The 21094-nt window shown below is 30.1% G+C and overlaps 1 protein-coding gene across 1 annotated transcript in view; it reads right to left on the bottom strand.

Annotated features, from left to right (window-relative positions):
- LOC106686616 (zinc finger protein OZF) overlaps nucleotides 1–21094 on the bottom strand; it is a 269514-nt gene that overhangs the window by 207226 nt on the left and 41194 nt on the right. The window contains exon 2 of the mRNA XM_067049395.1: nucleotides 12248–12398. Within this exon, the coding sequence (XP_066905496.1) occupies nucleotides 12248–12397 (150 nt within the window). The 5' untranslated portion in view covers nucleotide 12398. The remainder of the gene's footprint in view (nucleotides 1–12247; nucleotides 12399–21094) is intronic.

The raw sequence follows: 21094 nt of genomic DNA, 5'->3' as shown, positions 1-21094 counted from the left end.
AAAAACAACAAAATGTACAATAATTCTCTGTATATATTTAAAAAAAAAATCAAACGAAGCATTTTATAAGTGCGGTGTTGGAATAACAACGCCAAGTATTTTAAAAAAACATCTCCTACAAAAAGAGTCGGTATGATAAAAGCCCTGCTTGTATATGAATGAATTTTTTTACAAGAGCACGTTCCCTAATGGTTATATCGTTTCCCTTCTTCATGAACATCTTTTATAGGAAATATAATACCGAGTACTAAAATGGTTGGAACGATTAGAGAAATAACGGTAAGGGGAAGGATAAATGTAGCTGAAGATTCCGAAGTAAGTGATCGTAAAGCTGGGGAGAGGAGTTTTTTGATTTGTAGAAAGTAAGAAAGGTCTTCTCTTACTGGTCCTCCAGTTCCGTTGCTCCTTTATAAGGATGTCCAAACCGTTGGCCGATCAGTGGTACCAACATCTCATTCCGTCTTGTCCAAACATAGCAACCCTATTTACTCTTAGTCATTTTCAGAATTTCCGATAGGACTCGCAAACACTATAATCTAGCTTGGTGAAAGGTAGTATTCATAGCTAAGTCCTTTTTTCTTACTAACTGTTCTCCTGATGACTTATACTATGAGCTTTTGTCATTCCTTCAAGTGCTTATATTCCTATATCAAGCGTCGTAATGTCATACGAAAGAGACTGAACAAATAAATCACTTCTAATTTTTATAGTTTATGGCAAAATAATATTTGGCTAACATCCTCAACTATCATCACTGCATGTATACATTCATCCACAAATAGTAAAAAAAAATTTTTTTAGTCTTATTTTATTAATAATAATAAAAAATATCAAAATAGTCTCAACCTTCTTAATTAAAACTTACTACGTGTCCAACGATTCGGCAATCATCAAGTACTATCTTATGGAATTTAATTACAGCTTTAATTACAGCTTATTATTAACAGTATCAAAACATTATTAATTATAATTTTTATACTTTACTTTTAGTATCACATTTTTCTTATCATAAATTTGTCACTATAACATTTAATATAATTTCTATTTATAACAATATTTGTATTTTACTATGATCAACTTATCACAACGCTATTATTAAACCTACTTGAACAACCAGGTTGGGTAAGTTATCATTTTATATCACAATACATTTTTTATTTATTTTGATTTTAAAAATCCTATAAAATTTATTTACAAATAATTATCTATAATTCAACTATATTCATAATAAATACATTGTAAATAAGATTGTTTTAAATGGTTAGAATGTGCAAATTTATTAGTAAAGAAATATGTTTTCCTTTGAACTATCAGAGGTAGAATCGCAACACTAAAGCAGAGAATGGTAACAAACAAGTTTCAGAAAGAAGTCGCATTGTTCTGAGTTTAGTATCGCACGCAAGCAAACGCATTTCTCACTCTACTCGGGCTTATGTAGAACGAGTATCAATATTGCTATGTTCTAGTAGCAGATTTACTTGGGATGCCAGGATAATCGCTGAAGGCAATTATCCAAAAATAAATTAATTAATTGATTATAAATTGAGTCCTAAAAAACTATTATTATAATTGGATTCCTTTCCAAAGGCTGTTTGTGTGTTTACCAGTTTACCAATTAAATACCTTTATATTTATAAATTGTTCTTACCATTAATTATATAGTTTAATAAAAAGTGATATATTGGGTTATATAATAATATATAAATTACATAAAGAAACTAAGTATTTATTTACAATTGGTTATGATTAAAATGATTCAAATGATTCAGATAAAGGTTGCCATAAAATATAAATTATTACATGATTGCTTATTAGTTAATTTATACTTATAGCTGCTGATGCCGTGGGTGTCTTCTGTTTCATCAGGGATGTCCAGGCCTCCTGGCCTTGGTGTGCTCGAAGCGCATCCTCTGAATCAGGTCCTTACTCGTCTGCCCTTTCTGTAGAGTTTGTCTCTCTGTTCTTCTGTAAATTCCCTCTTGTCTTTTTCTCCCACTTCTCTTTTAGGGCGTTACCTTATTTTTAAATCTCTTCTCTGATTGGTTATCGATGTCCGAAGACTCCCGAAGCAGGCGTCCCCCTCCTCAGGGCCGAGGATGTTTAACAAAAAAGTTGGACTTCCTGGACAAGGATCTGCCTGGTTAATTTGATTCTGGTCCCTCGTCCTAACCTATTTTCTGCTTCGATACTTAAAGGTTAGTCAATCTAATTTTCTCAGGGGCCTCTGGTAATGTGACAAACTTAATACAGATGTTTCCATATCCGAGGATGCTAAAAGCTTCCCAGAAGGATACCCTGATCAGGAGCAGATGACGAAACACCTTAATAAACGACATATTGTTGAAATCATGGCTAATTCCTCGATACATAGCAATATAAGCATCAATTGTATTGTTTTATTTTAACATAATTGTTCACTATAGAATCTATGTAATTAGTTTCCACCATTGTATAACAACATTCACCTGGTAAATACGTTTTCGACCATCTTTCCAACAGTATTAACAAAACTGAACAAACGCTCCGCAAGAGATATTGATGAGAAATTAATCGTCAACCGACATAATTAATCACTTACTAAGATAATCTTGCCTAGATAGCTCTCACAGGGGAACGGCGTGGCTCAGTAATAAGGCACTGTACTAATAAGGACCCGGGTTCGAATCCGGCTGTGACAGATAATTTTATATTCTGTTACTCTAGGCGTGATTCAGCCCTGTGGTTTCGGGAGATCCCTGGGGTCCACCCTGGCTCATTACGTGGATTCCCTTAATTACAAAAACATTTGCCGGTTGAGAGTGATTCTGAACAAATCACCTCCTTGTACAACCGTTGGTCGAGTAACAATACTTCCTTACTAACTACTGCACATCTGACCTTCAATGGTCGTAGTGGTGCAGATTTATTTATCATTTGCTTTATACAGCTCTTAAATGATTCAGGAACCATAATATAGCAGTAAACAAGATACAATATATACCAAAGCTTAAAGTTTATTTAATAAAAAGCGGTGGTGGCGCAATAAAAAGTATAAAAGCTTTACAATTCTCAAAATTATCTTAATTCAAATATTTTACTTCGGAGGTTGTTATATATAAAATATATAGTAAGGAGAAGTTTTGCAATTAAATAACATAACTCTACTTAAGCAGACAGATGAAAGATAGGCGCACTGTACCTGTTTTTTCCCGCTATGGTGATGCCAAAAATGGTGAAATTTTCACTGCTTTATTTACTCATGAATATTTGAGATACATAAAGCTTTTCAGAATCGACCAAAAATACCATTAGAATAAATTTCTCTTTTTTTTTTTTTACTTATGCATTGATCAATTTTGTTTTTATTCCTAAAAATATCTTCATGTCATTACAATTTCCCGACCTTTGAATTAAGGAACTGAAATTTATGTGTGTAAAGATGGAGAATAACGATGAGATATCCAATCTCCTAACGATGCTATGCATGCGGTCCGTGGCATTCTCTTGCCCAGCCCAAACGATTACAGCTATGCCCGCAGGCAAACCAATTCATTACATCCACAGGGACGGTACTTATGTGGTATCTTCTTCAATTCTTTCCTTCTTTATTTGTTTATTAATAATCTTTTTCCAACAAATATCACCCACATTGTAAAGTTGAGATCACTTATAAATACTTAACTATAAATACCAACAATGTTTTGATATTAAAACTATCTACAAATATAGTTCGTCATTGTTTGTTTATACATTACATCTGATTTATTTTATGAGCTACCTTACTTATATTAGACAACTAGAATAAAAATAAAATCATTTTTAAGTAAAAAAAATATCTTATGCTCATTTTTTTTACTATAATTGAAAAACGTACATAACCAACGCCAATTAAAATGATACCGAACTAAAATTAGAATAAGGTATTTCATTAGCGAAATTCGTTCTTGCATAAATACATAAATTAAACTACAGAATGTTAATGAATTATAATATTTGTATATTTTGAAATAAATTTATGGTAAATTATTAATGGATTAGTATCTTTAAAAAGGAGCTTTGTTAAATCCGACGAGATGACTTTTTCATCTTCAACTCTTCATATAATTTATTTTAATCATAATTTTTTTCTAATATTTTTTTTTAAATCAGTACTTTCCATCAGTCATGCTTTATGTTTATAGTTTATAAGTTTATAGAAAAAAATTAATATTTTTGACAAACATTATTGTTTTAATCACCACAGCATTAGTAATTTAATTTCACTTTCATTAATCCTTTAATAAAATAGCGTGAAGTCTTGACCTAAGGAGTTTTATCCCTATTTTCTCTTCCTATCCATTTCCATATCAATAATTCCATGTCGATTAACTGTCATTCAACTCATTATACATATTATACATGCATCTTTAACATACTATCTTTATTTAGGATTAGGAACTCAGAAATATACAAATTAAATGACACTTCCATTTTTGTTTTCACTAATTCCTTAATCCTCCAGTTTAGGTCGATAGCGAACATTATGACTTCACAGGACTTACTACTATGAGCATACTTGTACCTTCATCCTGTTCAAAGATAAGAACCCACATCCAAGTGTCCCTTTACTAAAGGAGCATCCTTCCAGGAATAATTTATTCACAGATTACAAGCGCAATGTTCCTCGACCAGATTGGCGGCTAAATTAATAGCCCAGCTAAACGGGGAGATTACCAGTAACTATGGTGATTATTCCGGTCAGCTGACTGGACGGTAATTATAACAGGAGACCAATTAGGAGCGAATATAATTATTTAGAATCCTATAATTACCTTTTCACTGTTTATTTAATTACTTCAATGTCGAGCAGTCCGCGGTCTCTAGAACCTTGTTCTCGTTTGTCTCTCGTGTTATCATTTATCTGATACATTTTATAGAAAAAAAACCTTCTGCTTCATATACAATAATTTTTAAATAGATATATTTGAAGATAAAAAGGTTAACAATGCTGTATCATATCGTGAATAGAAAATTTGGATTAAAACCATAAACAACTATTCTCATTCAAAACAACGCTTAGGCCATTGCTGACGTATGGTAAATTAAGTGGGGGTAGCAGCAGTTAAATACAATAATTCTAAAACAAGGTCCTAAGAATCGCAGCAGATACTCCTTGGTTTATAAGAAATAACCGACTACATCACGAACTACAAATTGAATCGATAAATGACTTAATCAAAAAACTGTGTGCAAAATTCCATGCCAGTTACCATCAGTTTAAGTTGCAGTAACTTAAATGAAAAGCAACCTCAAGGTTAGAAATGCAATCTCATCCGGATGACTGAAGCTCCTGTAAGCCATTCTGCTATAAACTTATATTTATTCATTTTTATTATTATCATAAATATTTTTTTTTTCTTCAAATTATTTTTTGTTATAAGTCAATTATTTATTTTATAAATACTACAATTTTCTCTTCATTCTTTGATTACATAGCTATTTCTATTTTCATTTTTTTAAAAATTATTTATCTTTATTACTCATAACTGTTATAGTTATGGACGTATTTGCACGAGTCTATACTCACCCATTATCAATTGTTAAAAAAATATTCCAACTGTTATAATAACCCAGTATGCTGGTAGTAAATAAATTTTTTTTTTTAAAAGTTATAACATGTTTAGTGTAAAAAAAAAAAAGGAAAAATACAAAATTACCTATTTCATGTTAAAGAAAATGTTCTAAAGAATTAATATTATTCAAAACTAGATGGTGTAGTATAATAAGAGATTTTAAATTAAGAGACACCATTAAATAAAGACACAGTAAAGTAGAACAAAAAGATGGATAAATAATTTCAAATTCAAAACAAGCTCAACTAACAACTCATCATGATCTCGATTAAAAAAATTAGATTAAATCATCAAAAAATGAGTTTTATGATTAAATGCTATAACTTTATTAACCAAAAAACTTTTAGAAAACCTCAAGACATCATTCGAATCAATGTAACGAAAAATTCATTTATCTACTTTCACTCTGTTTTCAAAAGAAGACTAAATTAAGTAAATATGCAGGTCCTATCGTTAGAATTAGAAAGGCTAGGTCTTTATAATGGCTGAAATCATCTTAGTTATTCATCAAATGTTTATTATTTGTTTTTATCTCGAATAATATGGTTAATTTGTTTGTCCACAAAAATAGAAAATAAGCCATATTAATGTCAACAAGATCCCTATCCGGTTATGGTGATTGGTGAGTCATGGCAAAAGCTACTGGGTCATTTAGGTGAGTCAACGGTTTCAATTCCTCTTCTTAATCTTCCTACATTTTGAGTATAGTATGTAAATAAGCTGAACATAAAATATGACTTCAGAAAATGTTTTTTCCTAGATTCCCTTATATGGGGAATCGTATAAAATAGCCCTATAATAGAAATTACCAGTACCACTAAAATTATAATAATAAATAAAAAACTAATAGTAATAATACTCAATAAAAATAATTACACTACCAGAAAATAATAAAATCTACTAAAAGAGAATAGCATATTCCAGACAAAATGTATTATAAATATAACATTACAAAAGTTTTATAGTTTTTTTCGATTCTATTTTTATTATTTAATTTTATTTTTGATCAATATTAAAGCCAAACTCAATTCAGGACAATGTTTAATATAAATAAAAGTTCTCATCCCTATCATGAAATAATAATCCTGAAGAACTATCAATAAATAACATAAAAAATCAAATATTAGTTGTATTATTTTAAAATCTAATAAGAATGTAAGAAAAAATACACTAAATATATAAAAACTGAAAAAAATACAGTAAATAAAAACTGAAAAAAAATACAATAAATAAAAACAAAGTTGATCCAAGATGATTAAGTAAAAAAAATGAGATTAATGTTACTCAATAAATTCCATAACTGACTATTGGTAAAAGTTACATCAGTTATTTAAAAAAATTGGTATCGATACTTTCTGAATAAATATTATGAAAAATTAATAAACAATGCGTACAAAGAAATAATACTATAATGTTAGATAAAATTTAGAGTAATAAGGATATAATCTGTTAAAATGGAAATGCATCTCACCCGAGTTCAAGAGCGTAGGTGATAAAATCGGGGATGTTGTCACCGTGCGAGGTAAAATACAGGTCAGGGGTCAAAGAACTCACCCTAACTCTTCTAGCATACATCGATTAAAAACGCTAAGTTTAATCGATTATTTCAGAAATAAACTACATGAAAAAACAAAAGAAGCTAAAATATAGATTCTTAGCGATTCTCAACAAAATCCAATTATTTAATATAGGTTTGATTTTATCGTTTTTTACGGACATATTTATTTAAATATATTCTTTTATGAAAATGTGTACAACGTAGAACAGAGGTTCAATGATAACCAACCCAAAACCATAGAAGGCAGCTAATTTATCATTTATAGCAAATGATAGAAAGCATTCCTTCTATCTCGGGCATTAAATTCTCCGAACTGGTCCTAGCATCGTAATGATAAACAAATCTAATTCCAATGATTTTTTATCAAATTTTTAAACGATACATTATTTTAAACTAGAAAATCATGTAATAAAATTAAAATTAATAATATACATATATATTGAGTAATAATATTATTAGTAGATACCTTTTAATAAGTATGGCAATCATTACTCTAATTTATACTCCATATAACAATAAAAGGAAAAAAGAAAAATAACAACACAGAAAATAATCTAATTTTTAAATTAATCCCCTATCTCTTAAGAATCGATATATAATTTAAATCGCATAAAACCAAGGTAAAATAAAATAAAAAAAAAACGTTCAGCAGAAATAAAGCTATTTTGAAAATATACAAGTTTTATTGGCCAATACTGTTAATTTTAAACGTAATTTTTTTTTTAAAGTAACGGAAAAATGTATTATGTTTTTTTTATTCTGTGTTCACTAAGAAGAGAATTTTTAAACATTTAGTATATAAAAAAAATAATAATAATAATGCTTTAGTATGATAAATGATCAATTTCAAGTATTTGGGGCAGTTTGGTATTACTGTGTTATTGTGTTTGTTTTTTAATGTGTTTATTTAAAAAATATACATAAAATGGTTCCATACAACAATCAAAAAACATATATATACAACGGAAAAATATCCATCAGTCGGAGTTTATACGGAATTTTAACTAAAAACATAAAACATAAAAACTTAAAAAAAACAAAAAAAAAACTTCGATATTCTAAAAACAATGAATTAAACCAGTCAAAAATTTAAAATAACAATATAGTATGTACAAAGATATAATACATAATGCAATACATATATAATTATATATATATATATATATATAAAAATATATAATACATAGTACAAAGATATACATTAGTATTTATGTATGTACAAAGCAATGGTAAAAAACTGTGGTATGGCATTAATTACTGAAACACACTCATTCCAGTGTAGCCTGCCGTACATAGTTGCTAAGAAAACTTCAATTAGATTACAAAGTGAGTAATTGTTCTGGAGAGCAGGTCTGCTGCCCGAAATATTTGATTCTAATTCCACTGTACTTGGGACAGGTTCCCGAGATGTGAAAGGTATCTTCCTTTTCATCAAAGTAAGAGACCAATCAGTTATCCATACTATCATATATCTACGATTCCACACTTAAATTGAGTAATTCCGCCCTGTGACAAATGATCAATTTTAATTTCGACGATTCGATGAAGTTTGGTATAATTGTATTTTTTAAGAGTTCGGTAATATTTCTAAGGGTATGAACGTTTATAATTAATTTGTTTATATATCATTTATACGTATAACTGAGAATAGGTATCGATATCTATGGTAGTTCTACCTATTTCAGGCATAGTTACGAATGCTGTTTATTTAAAGAAGTTTCAATAAGTAAGATACTGTAATGTTCATTATCTGTATATGTATCATTAACATTATAATAATAAGGTCACTTTTAGCCAATCCCATTCTATCCTAAAATCAATTCCAAAACATAAAAAAAAATATTGATAAATGAATTTTCAGATTCATTGTATAGTTTTATTTTTTCCAATTTGTTTTCTTACAAAAGGATTTGATTGCACTAAACCGGGCGCTGCATAAAGTCGAAATAGAAAAAAAGTGTATTGCAAAGGATACTAGCATGAGTAATTAAAACAGTTTTATTGACAAGCAGGTACCTGTTACCTTTCCCGTCAGTGACTCTGTTCTCAGAAGTAACGAGAGATAAATCGCAGTTCTTTAGTAGCCGCGATGCTGTAACAGTTCCTCTCAGCCAACGACCCGCCGACCTTCACTCCATCACCGCGTCTAATTTGAATAATGTATCGACTCCTTCAATATTTCCTTTTCCCCTTTAACGCATTATCTTTCCCATTTCAGGCGTCGTCAAAAAGTGGTTCGGATCGGCTTTTACCCAATTTCCTGTTCGATAAAAAATCCCTGGAGAAGAAGTGGTGGCAGAGATTTAAGACCGGATTCTGAGTTTGGATTAGTTCCACTTGAGGGACGAGGCTCGGACTTCGGAGTGTACATCAAAAGAACGTCGTTCTTAATGCGCTTTTTAGAGGGATTTATGATGGCTCACTATTCGTCATGCTGTTTCAGTAAGGTAAATAAATACAAACAAGCTAAATATATGGGAGCTACCTTCATATAAAAGAAAACTTAAATTAGAACATCAAAAATACATGAAATAAAACAAATTTATATTGTTATTAACTTAATTTAAAAAAAAAAAATTAAATCTGTACTGCTACAACCAAGGAAGTACTGTTACTAGACCAACGGTTGTGCAAGGAGGCAATTTGGTCAGAATCACGCTCAACCCAAGAGGTACCCAATTTAAGAGCCTGGGTGGACCACGGAGGGCTCCTGAACACAACACTTTAGTTGTTTCATAGATACAATGCAAAAGACAATAATTACCTGTTATAGCCGGATTCGAACCCGGGTCCTTGGTATTTAACAAATGTTTGTTGTCATCAAAATAGTAGATATGAATAGTAAGTCTATAATAAACAATAGAAAACTTGTAATCTAGGGTACTATATCAAAATAAATATATTCGCTTTTAGAAATTAAAAGAAAAAAAAATGTCAAAATATTATTATAGTATCTTATGTAGAAAAGCCATTTTTTGAATTTTGATTTCTTACTTTTATCTAATAGTTTAAAAAAAATCTATCAAATTATACTACATGCGAAAAAAATAATTACTATAAAAAAATTAATACATGCATAAAGTATATATTTGTACAATATTTATACAAACAGATATTATATTTATATTTTCAATTAAAAACTTTTTTTTATCGCCATTAGCAAACGTGAGAAAGCTTAGTAATATTTTGTTACTAGAGATGAACAATTAAGTGGATTTTATCTGTAAATTAATCTACTAATAACATACTAACAGCAGAACGAATTTAAGAAAAATTAATTTTTGAAGCAGTTAAGATAAAATCAGATTTTCTAAATATGTCTCAGACTTTTCTACAAAATAACATAAAGCAATAATCACCGACAGAAAAATGAAGAAATTACAAACCGATTACATCGATCGTAAATATAATTTGATTTCTGTTGCGGATCTCATTTCAATCACATACTAATTATATATATATAGGTTCGTGCGCCTACTGTCCTTGAACAGCCACAATCTGTGGATCTATACCGATTTGTTACTGTGCTTGAACCTAAATGACAGGGAAGGGCATTTTCGAATTGCCTCAAAGGGATAGGTAATGAAGCTATAAATATTCTGCAGCTACAACATGGAAACAATGTTTTTTTAGCAAAGCAAACTTGGGTTGGCACCACCAAACGATTTATGTAAAAAAATCTTCTTCGTGTGGCCATACATCTTCATGGTCTACAGTCCAAACCGAAAAAAAATATTGAAATTCTCTACATTTCGGTCTAAAGATTATTTTCCAAGCGACTGGCGGTGGAAGTAATTGTTCTCCTGGATAATTTTTCCCTCGCCAAGAATTAGTTTTTATTAGCATCAATTGAGTAAAAAGACTTTTGAAATTGATTTTCAATTTTTTATATATTTTGTGAGGTTATTTCATTAATTAAAATGAACAGTGAAGTGGAGGCACCTGTATTTGTGTTTAAAAAAATTGTTATGATCTAATTCCACTTTTTTTATAGAATGAAAATTTTGTTTCTCCTCAATCAGTCCCTGAACAACATTTTTTCCTAATGGCGATGTTAGTCATATATAATCCTCTTCAAATCAATGTTTTACACGGCATTAAATCAATTATTTCTTTTATATTAATTTGTATAATTATATCTTGTATTATTTTAAATATTATTATTATTGGCAGGATACACTATAGAGAAATTGTACATTGCACGCAAATAAAAGGTTCTTTTCTCCTTTTTGGTTAAAATATAATTTTATACTACAGGGATTTTTTTTATTGCGCATTATCATAGCATTTTGTTTTGGTTTATTTTCCTCTTTTGAGTGTTTCCTAAACAAAAGTCTACAACCTCTTTTTATTTATTTTACTTAGTAACGAATTTTATCCCTCAGTACCTAAAATTTGGAAAATGACTTTCAATACGCTTGCGCAGTCTACACACCAAAATCCACACAGCCCACAATTTTTTTTATACCAATAGATGAGCTCTTTCTCATTAAACAAAAAGAGTTCCATATTAACACCTTCTCGCCTACATAATTATTATAGAAATTACCAATGTTTTTATATACAAAATAGATTCTCATGGTAACTGTTAAATGACTTAACAATTATTGTAGCTCTACTGTGACAAACTTAATTTATAGTATTAGAAAATTAAACAAGTTGGTAAAACGAACTTAAAACTGTGGTCGCCTCATTCCCAGCAAGCAACACCTAGCATAAACCCACTTACAATCAGTATAAAATATTCTTTCAACCATTAATATTCTTTGAAAATTGGAATTTTATAATTAAATTTTTGTTTTAGACAATTAATTCGGAGCTTTAGTACCAAACTGTATCTTTTTTGTGTATTTTCATTAGGTTTTTGGATAACCTGCTCTACAGTAACGAATTTGTCGTCATATTCAAATAAAAATTAACATTATTTTAACTCAGTATAATAGTCAATGAAATGCTACTAGTATCTATATAGATAATATTTTAACTGGTTAAGAAATCGACAAGACATAACCAAGATTACTTTCATGAAAGCATACAAAGTAACCAACCTTTTAAATAGTTCTCTTAATTAAACAATTATTATGAAAAAAGGAATTACCTGAAGATAGTTACTGGAAGCAGAAAGAAGAACCCTGTGGGCCCTCAGGCGCTGGCCCCCACAGCAAAGGGTCACATCGACAAAAGCCTCCGTAGCCAGTAAAGTCCGAAGGAAGCCGAGCAAGCCCGACTCATCCCGCCGAACCTGCATCCTGTAAGCAATTGTAACTATAAATAATGATTTTAAATTGATAAAATTATATCTATAGTTGTAGCAACCTGAAATTTTTTGCAAACGAGGTTTGAAAATTAATTCATTGTTTATATTTTTTTATTATTTTCCGCTCTTTTTATATGGCACGAGAATCCAATTGATGGCTCCTTCTATGTTCTATTACAGACCGACACATAATTCTACCCATCGCATGTTCCTGGCGTCTACAGCACAATCATACCGTCTCAACTACGTCTTGTCCAGTACTTTTCTGGTTGAGGGACAAAGTTTGTTTTAGGATTAAGTGTTCTAACTGAAAACATGAATTAAGGATCTCAGTTATCAAAAAATCAAACACGACAAAAGTTCCCAAAGCAGGTATTTCTATTTCTTCAGGAGACATTCACGTCTACACATTTTCATTGAGTATTCACGTGGATATCTCCTAATAAAAGTGTTAAAGGACACACCTTCTTAGGGATTTTTTTATTGTTTTAAGATCCTTAATTGATATTTTTAGTTAGAACACTTAACACTAAGTTTACAGGCGTTTCTAGTATACCTTTTTTTCCGATCGAAGATACGGGATTTGAAGATCGAAAGGGTATTAGAACTACGATTAAAGGAGGGAATAGAATTCCATAGGGAAGAGGAAAGATGTACCAAAGGCTGCGGTTCGATGTGCAGTTACATATAAGTCTAAAGACCGTGACGGAGTATTGCAGGAATGCACTGAGGAATTAAATTGAAGGATGTCAGAGATGTGTACTAGATACAAATTTCAAAAATTAGTAATCATAGGAAAAATAATTATGTATATAAATTTTTTGGATTAAATAATTAATTTACGTTGCAAAATAGTAAGAATTAATGTTTTCCGTTAACCTAGTGTTAACCCAGAAACACCCTGCTTAATAAAAGATGCATGCAACAAGGAAATAGAGGAAGGAAATACAATGATTGGGTTTCATTATCTATTACGAAAAATATAATATATGTATGTATATATAATAATAATGATAATCTTGAAAATCTAGGCCATAAATTATAAGTTCTACAGAGGATCTTACTTTCATGTTTGAGAATAACCATAAATTTCAACTACAAACTTCACCACTGCACGAATAAACAAGTTTATATGGGGTAATAACTTAATTTTAATAAGTTTCATCATCATAGAAGGATATCGACCGAAGAAATATGTTCCAACACTCATTAAACATTTTCAATTTAGTAGCAATCTACGTAATAATTCATTTTCTGACTTATTATTTTTAACACGGTATACATTCATTAAATCATTTATTATAGTTATAAAGTTATAAGTTAACATAATAAGTAAAAAAATAAAAACCATTATAAATTTTATTTAGTAACAATGGAAACTTCCATCCTATGGCATATTCCAAATAAAAACTTTATTTATGAATTTATAATTTATTGTTATATTAACATAATAGTAAACAGAAACGTCATTTTTTTTTTTTAGTTTTGTCATTTATTTGTTTTAGTTAACATTGCATATAGTTGAATATTTTTGCACTGACTACATGTTCTTAATTGGTTGCATTAATCAATTTGTCATTTAATTTTTTATAAATAAACACATTTCATTCATTCATTAACTTAATAGTAATTCATACTTTGATGAAGTATATAACAATTTACCATTCAAATTGTCAATACGGAAACATGGATATAAGATTTATTTTAAAACTGTTGGAAACGTTATATAAACAAAAACAAAATATTTTATGTAAACAAATAATTAAACTAATTAATACGAAGCTAATTTTAATTTAAAATTAATTCCCTAAACTGTGAATTATTAAATTATCTTTAATTATTAGCATTTATAGTCAGCGTCAATCGCGTGACACCGCTACAGTGAAACTGAAATTAATTATTTGCCTCAGCCAAATTCGAACCCATTCCCATTATTAGCACAGTGCATTACCACAGATCTACCCACTTCTAGCATTCTTAATAATTATTCTTGCTATGCATTATCAACTAAACTCAGTTGAGCAATCACTCACAATTTTTTTCGAGTCCCTTCTTCTATCACAGGAGAAGCTCCATACAAGTCTGACATGTGACAGATTTTTTAAAAAAACTTACTTCTATGAATCGTTACTTATTCCACCCACTTATGGTTAGGTGCTTGTTTACAAATTTCACTGTCATCTAAGGTATGATGTGAAAGCAGTAAAGACACCTTAAGCTTTCAGTCCTTTTATGATAAAACGTTCCTTATTGTAAATGGTGGATTGGATTTAATAAATTTATTGAAGAAACAAAAATATATTCCGCTCAGTAATTAATGTCTGACTGAATAATCATAGTAAAAATGAAGGCAAGGTGTAACACCAATTGACGTCTTACTTTCTCGTCAACAAAGAGAAAGCAATAGAACTGTCCAATAATTTGTAACTTTGATCTCGACATTCAGTAAGTATTTTTAAATTATCTTAAATAACATTCTAAAAATAACCATTTAAAAAAAAAAAAAGATTGGATATTAATCAGGAGTTAAATGTAAAGTCCACTTCGTATCCTGCTTTTAAATACTTATAAAGACTTTTTGCAAATTATTTTCTCTCTCTTTACAGAACTCCAATTTAATATGCTCACAATAAAATTATTTAAAGAAGTATTTACATATTTATTTTTGCAATATAACATGAATCAGTCTCTTCGAAGGCGAGGGGTTTGCTGACTGTAGGCCTAAGATGCTAATAGTGGTCTAAATACATGAGTCTCTTACAGCCTTTCCCAGGGTGAGATTGAAGAGAGGACACGCATACGACATTAAAATTATAGGTCACTTTTCTAAGTGCGTGCAACAATCATTCACAGCCCTGAAACTGCAGCAAAACGTTTTGATCTCGTTATAAACCAAGACCAAGAAATGATCTAAGAAGAAACTATCGGGAAAGTAGAAGTGGAAGCTTCATCTGGCACTAATGTATTTGAACACGTTTCCGAATTTAGGTATTTGAGATCCCAGGTTACCTGCGATAATAGGATAGGGTAGAAATCAAAAGCAGTCATAAATAATATTTTGAAATGAGAAATTTCTTTTCCAGCTATTTCAAGGGGAACTAAAATATTTTTTTAGAATCTCATTCGTTCTACGCTTTGGAAATCTGGACGATCTCAAAGACGAAACATTCTAAAGAGCTGCAGATTCTAAACAGTTCTCGGACAAAGAGTTAATATAATTTTGACTCATAGCGTATAAATATGTAAATGTACAGTTAGACTTCTGGATAACGGACACTTACGGAAAATATAATTTTAACCATCATACACAGGCGTTCTTAAAGAAGAAGTTAATACAAAAATAATAAAAAAGTGAAATTAAGTTTTAATACACAGTCAGTTCGAAAAAAATGATACCATTGGTGAAAGGACATAAATAAGGACAACCAGTCGACAGTATGTTGAATTTCGAGGATCACCCCGGGATAATCTATGACTCTAGTGCTAAATTAATAAAAAAAAAAATTGGCGAAGTAGTCTCGAGGTAAAACCACTGACGGTTTTTTTTTATTCAATTTTTAAATTATACGTGTTTTGAAATGCAAAACCTCAAACTATGAGGTTATTTTTTTTATTGACATAAACTGAATGCTATATACACATATGTTATATACATACACTGAATACTGGTTATGTTATAGCTAAAATTTTCATAGTGGCGTCAATACTTATCAAATCTGGAATCGAGAATTCAAACATTCAAATTTTTTTTAATTTTCTGGGTTGTAGAGGATTAAAAGTCCGGATGAATAATAAAATAGGTGTCCCCATCCGCGGTGGTTCCGTAATAGCCGAGTTCAAATGAGTTTAATCTTCAATGTCCTACTAAAAAGAATAAACAAGTCTTCTATAATTGAAATACATCAAAATGGGCCTGAGGAAGGATTACCCAGATATCTATGTTTATATCTCTTGACATCAGAACGCTTTGATTCTAGCTTATCATATTTTATCCCGCTAACATCTTAACGGCTTAATTAGAACAATTTGAAATAAAAAAAATCAATAATTCAGAATCCGGTTTCTTCAAATGGGAACCTCTCTTAACGAGCTCTTTTTTCAACTAATTTTGACAAAAAAAAATAAATTGGCACTCTACGAATCAACAACTAATTAATTAATTATAGATTATAGCGAGTTGATAGATGTATATTTTACATATATCGTCGGTACCCTGTGAAAAGATCAATTTGTTTTAATCAAAATGATATTTTTACCTTTTTATTCCAACAGCCACTGATACGTAGCTTTTCATTAAATTTAAAATATTTCGGTTTAAAAGGTTTCGTCGTCTTCACAGAACGAATACCAATCATTTTGGTAATATAATTTTATATACAAAATTGCACGGCACTTTAATGGCACTGGACACTCTATTTCAGTAACATTACGTTTCCAGTCAAAATTTAAGATGACGTATATCTCCAAACAAATCTTGTTATAAAACAAAATTTGGGCAATTTAGTCGTTTAAATTGGACTATGTTACACATTTAAGCTACTTGTAATAAATTAAGACTTAATGACTATAAACCTGAAAATATCAACCCTCCAGGAGTGATACACGTTCTTCTAGTGTATTTTTCAAACATTTGTACATTATAATCGATTGAAAGAAATTAGTTCACAGTACTGAACTTAGTTCACAGTCCAGGTTAACTTGCAAATTTAATTATATATAATTTAATTACTTGTTCGAGACTGGTTTGTTTATCAATTATAATACAAAATACCTATGTAGTCTCGATATTTTTATTTCCTTATATTTATAACGCCTACGTTTCGGCCATTCTCAAGGATATCTTATTTACAATATCACAGCTAACAATATGATTAAAACGTTGCAGGCTATTCTGTCTTTGTCAAAATATATCTTAGTTAATCAAACTATTTTATCCACTACTTTACTTATATTAATTGTATTCAATTTACACTATCTATTTCAACCTTAAACAATGCTTGATGAAAAATTAATTGATAAGGTTGTAATAGAAAAAATAAAGAAAATTAGTAAAAGTAAAATAGGTTAAACTTTGACAAAGGCAGGATAACCTGTAACCTTTTAATGACATTTTTGCTGTGATATTATAAATTATATATCCTTGAATGGCCGAAACGTAGGAGTTATAAAGAATAAATATATATTGAGGTGTAGATTACTAATTGGAGAAGATGTTCGGGAGAGCGGTCAGAAAACAAACATAAAAAAATAAAAAATTATTTATTTATGCCGACGTTTCGAACTGAGTTTCAGGTCATCATCAGGCAGGTTAGCCTAATAAAAGCTATCACAGTTTTAGCCAGGACTTTACAGCCTCCAGTTTTAGCCAGCATTCCCTGCTAACCTTCCTGATGAAGACTTGAAACTCAGGTCGAAACGTCATCACAAATAAATTATTTTTATGTTATTATTTATGTTTTTTTTTTTGCTGACCGCACCCCCGAAAATCTCCCATTGATATGTATATATATTTAATCATTACAATTTTTTGTTTGCACCTGTAAATCTATTACAACCAGCAAATGAACTGTACTATTCAGGCATGGCATGGGTTGATATGAGGTAGACAGCACCCAGTGGTACATCCTCCTGACGTTCAGTAAATTATTTGATTACACTAGAAGGTCCCTCACCCAACTCCTCTTCACCCCTTTAATGTCCATGTAGTGTGTAGTCAAATCGTTTTTGTGTCATGTGAATGTGGTTCGTTACAGTTGGAATGCGTAGGTTGATGTGAATGGTCTCATTTGAAACGTAGAGAGGTAAGTTCGTTGCCAGTTATAAAACAGTGATTGAAAAGTTTGTATTTTTTTTATCTGTTTCTTTTTACAGGGTCCATAAATATGGCATACGTGAGCTCTGTGTAATATGGAATATAATTGCCTCAGTCAGAAATTTAGCGTTTTACATTTTGTCTATTGAAGTACCACCAATGGGTGGTTCCTACCCAAGATTTTCAAGTGTATATGAAACATACAACATATTTACTTATTGTATTTATTATTTGTACAGTTGTAAATCACATTAAATAAATTTTAAAAAAAATTATCTTGACGTGCGGGCCCGTACCCTTCTGTCGTAGGTAAGTCCTTAATTAGTTACAGTGTTTATTTGTGGTATAGGGTGATTGTCAATTTAAACTGAAAGAAAACAAATATGTAAATATGCTGAGACTATTTGGATATTTTTTATTATAATAGCAAATTTACTGTACAAACAGAATTGTGTTAGTTATGTTATTGCTCAAATACATTAACTACTATTTTTTTTTTTACCCTAGTCTTCATTTATATTTTTTTAAATTAATTTATTGCTATAAATACAACTGTATTTACATAAAAATATATCAAGTAAATTTGATGTAAGATCAAAATGGAGTGATACAGGCATGTAGAGAAACTACTAATTAATAGCATTCTAACTTTACATTTTTAAAATATTTTTTATCATACTTTTGAATCCTTGTTAAAAATCTGATTTCGTAACTTGACAACTGAAATAATGTATTAAAATTCACAGTCTATTTTTTTAACGATCTTCTAAACAAAAAGTTATATCGAGCATTTTTATTTATTTTTCCAACAAAAACTGCTAAGCATAAATCTTTATGAGAAACGTTTAAATGAGAGTTTAAGAATTAATATTTGAAAAGAACACTAGCCGTTTTATTAACAAAAATTTTATCTGAAATGAAAGTTTTTCTGGTAAATTTAATATTCTGTATATTTTTTTTTAAGTAGTTGAATATCTAAATTACTTTGCCGTGTGCTTAAAATTTTATACTGTCTCAAACTTAAATAGTAATTCAGATCAATTTGAAATTCAGAATCGGATACTTATTTTACGATTACCGTATACTTTAATAATTTTACATCAAAACATTAAATTAATATTGCTTAGAGTCAAGAAAGCTATAAAAGCAGAGATAAAACGGATTACAAAAAACTAAATGGTGGTCATTATCCATCTTAGCATATTACGATCTCCAATGCTATCGTTATCTACTTGTAATCGGTCTCCTTAAGCAGCTTAGCAAGCCCTCCAAGGAAATGATTTATTGCCAGCAATTAAATCAGGCTCATTAGGACCGAGCATCTTTTGGAAACAATCTGTAACAATAGCTGTTTATACCTTCAATAGTTCTTATTTGTTTCTACATATGTAAAACATAATTACGTTGCAACCACGTAAAGTATACGCAATATAGAAAATTAAATGTTTCCGGCTCTTTCACACAGGGGTTGTTATCTACGGGTTCCCCCCCTATTCTAACCATATTCGGGGGTATATTTTGAATGCCAAAGAAATTAAAGTCGACACAACCCATGCCGGAATCGAACCTGAAGTAACAAACCAGTCAAAGTCGGCGCTTCACCACTAACTCACAACAACCTCAAAACCACAACCTCAACAACCTCTAAGTCGCTGATTAATTTATCAGTACAAATTTAAATTATAATTAGTGGTTCCTCTTTAACTGTATATGTACAATAAGACTGAGTTAAAAAAAATTCGACGAGTTAAAAAAAAAAATTCCAAAACCCATGATATATAAAAATATCTAAACAAATTTCATTAATTTTTAATAAATCATTCATATGTCTTACAAACGGTTTCACAACACACTACATGGACATTTCAATAAATTTATACGACACAAAGCAACCCATGACCCTGAGGTAACTCGACGTAGGCTGAAGAGGAGTTGGATGCGAGACCTCCTAGTGTAATAAAATAATTTAGTTAACGTCAGGAGGATGCACCACTGGGTGCTGTCTCCCTCATGACATGCCTGAATAGTACAGCTCATTTACTAGTTGTAAACTAGATTTATAGGGGCAAATAAAGAAAAAGGAAAGGTAAAAAAAATGTAATAAATCTAAAACTATATTTCACCTGGAAGATATATATTAGATACATTAGCCACTCATTCAAAAGCTAATAAAACTCTCCATTGGTTGTAGTTGTGTTTTGAATGATACTTGAATTTCCAAAAATGGAAAATAAAATCATTTTGAAATCGAACGGTTATTAGCAAAAGTAAGGCTGATTTTTACTTCTGGTTTTAAACGTTTTTGACCAAATGACCTCGTTGCACAACCCTTGGTCTTGTAGCAGTACTTCCAAACAATGTCCTGCACACCTGACCCTTCATGAGTTGTACAAATGTCCAGTTGCACAAAAGTTGGACAAGTTTCTAATTCCACCAGAGTCCTGCCCCAAGTCCGGGTTCAGGATGAGGATTATTTTCCACTTCGTAAAAATCTTTTATTAGGCATTTAATTATGAATCTCCTTATTAATGAACCGTAAAAACATATTTAAATAACCGTAAAATATTTGACTAGTGGGGAACCATAGGATAAAGAATAGAAAATCAGTGAAATAAAAGACACTCACATACATAATTACATATTAAAAAGAAAATAAATTGCTACAAGTTATATCATATAGTTCATGGCAGTGGCTGAGAACAATTACAGTTGTTAAGCCACCTCAATTCGACATGGTCTCCTTGTCGGAAAGCTTAACTAAAAAAAATAAATAAACACTGGCTCGGATAAAACATTTATTCGTAAATTAAATTAGATCAAATACATAAATTAAATTAAAAACAAAGAGAAACCTTCTAAATAATATAGGACCCAAT

The sequence above is a fragment of the Halyomorpha halys genome, unplaced genomic scaffold (assembly GCF_000696795.3).
Source record: "Halyomorpha halys isolate HHAL.00 unplaced genomic scaffold, Hhal_1.1 Scaffold852.1, whole genome shotgun sequence".
Lineage (NCBI taxonomy): Eukaryota > Metazoa > Arthropoda > Insecta > Hemiptera > Pentatomidae > Halyomorpha > Halyomorpha halys.
This window is presented reverse-complemented; position numbering and strand designations above follow the sequence as displayed.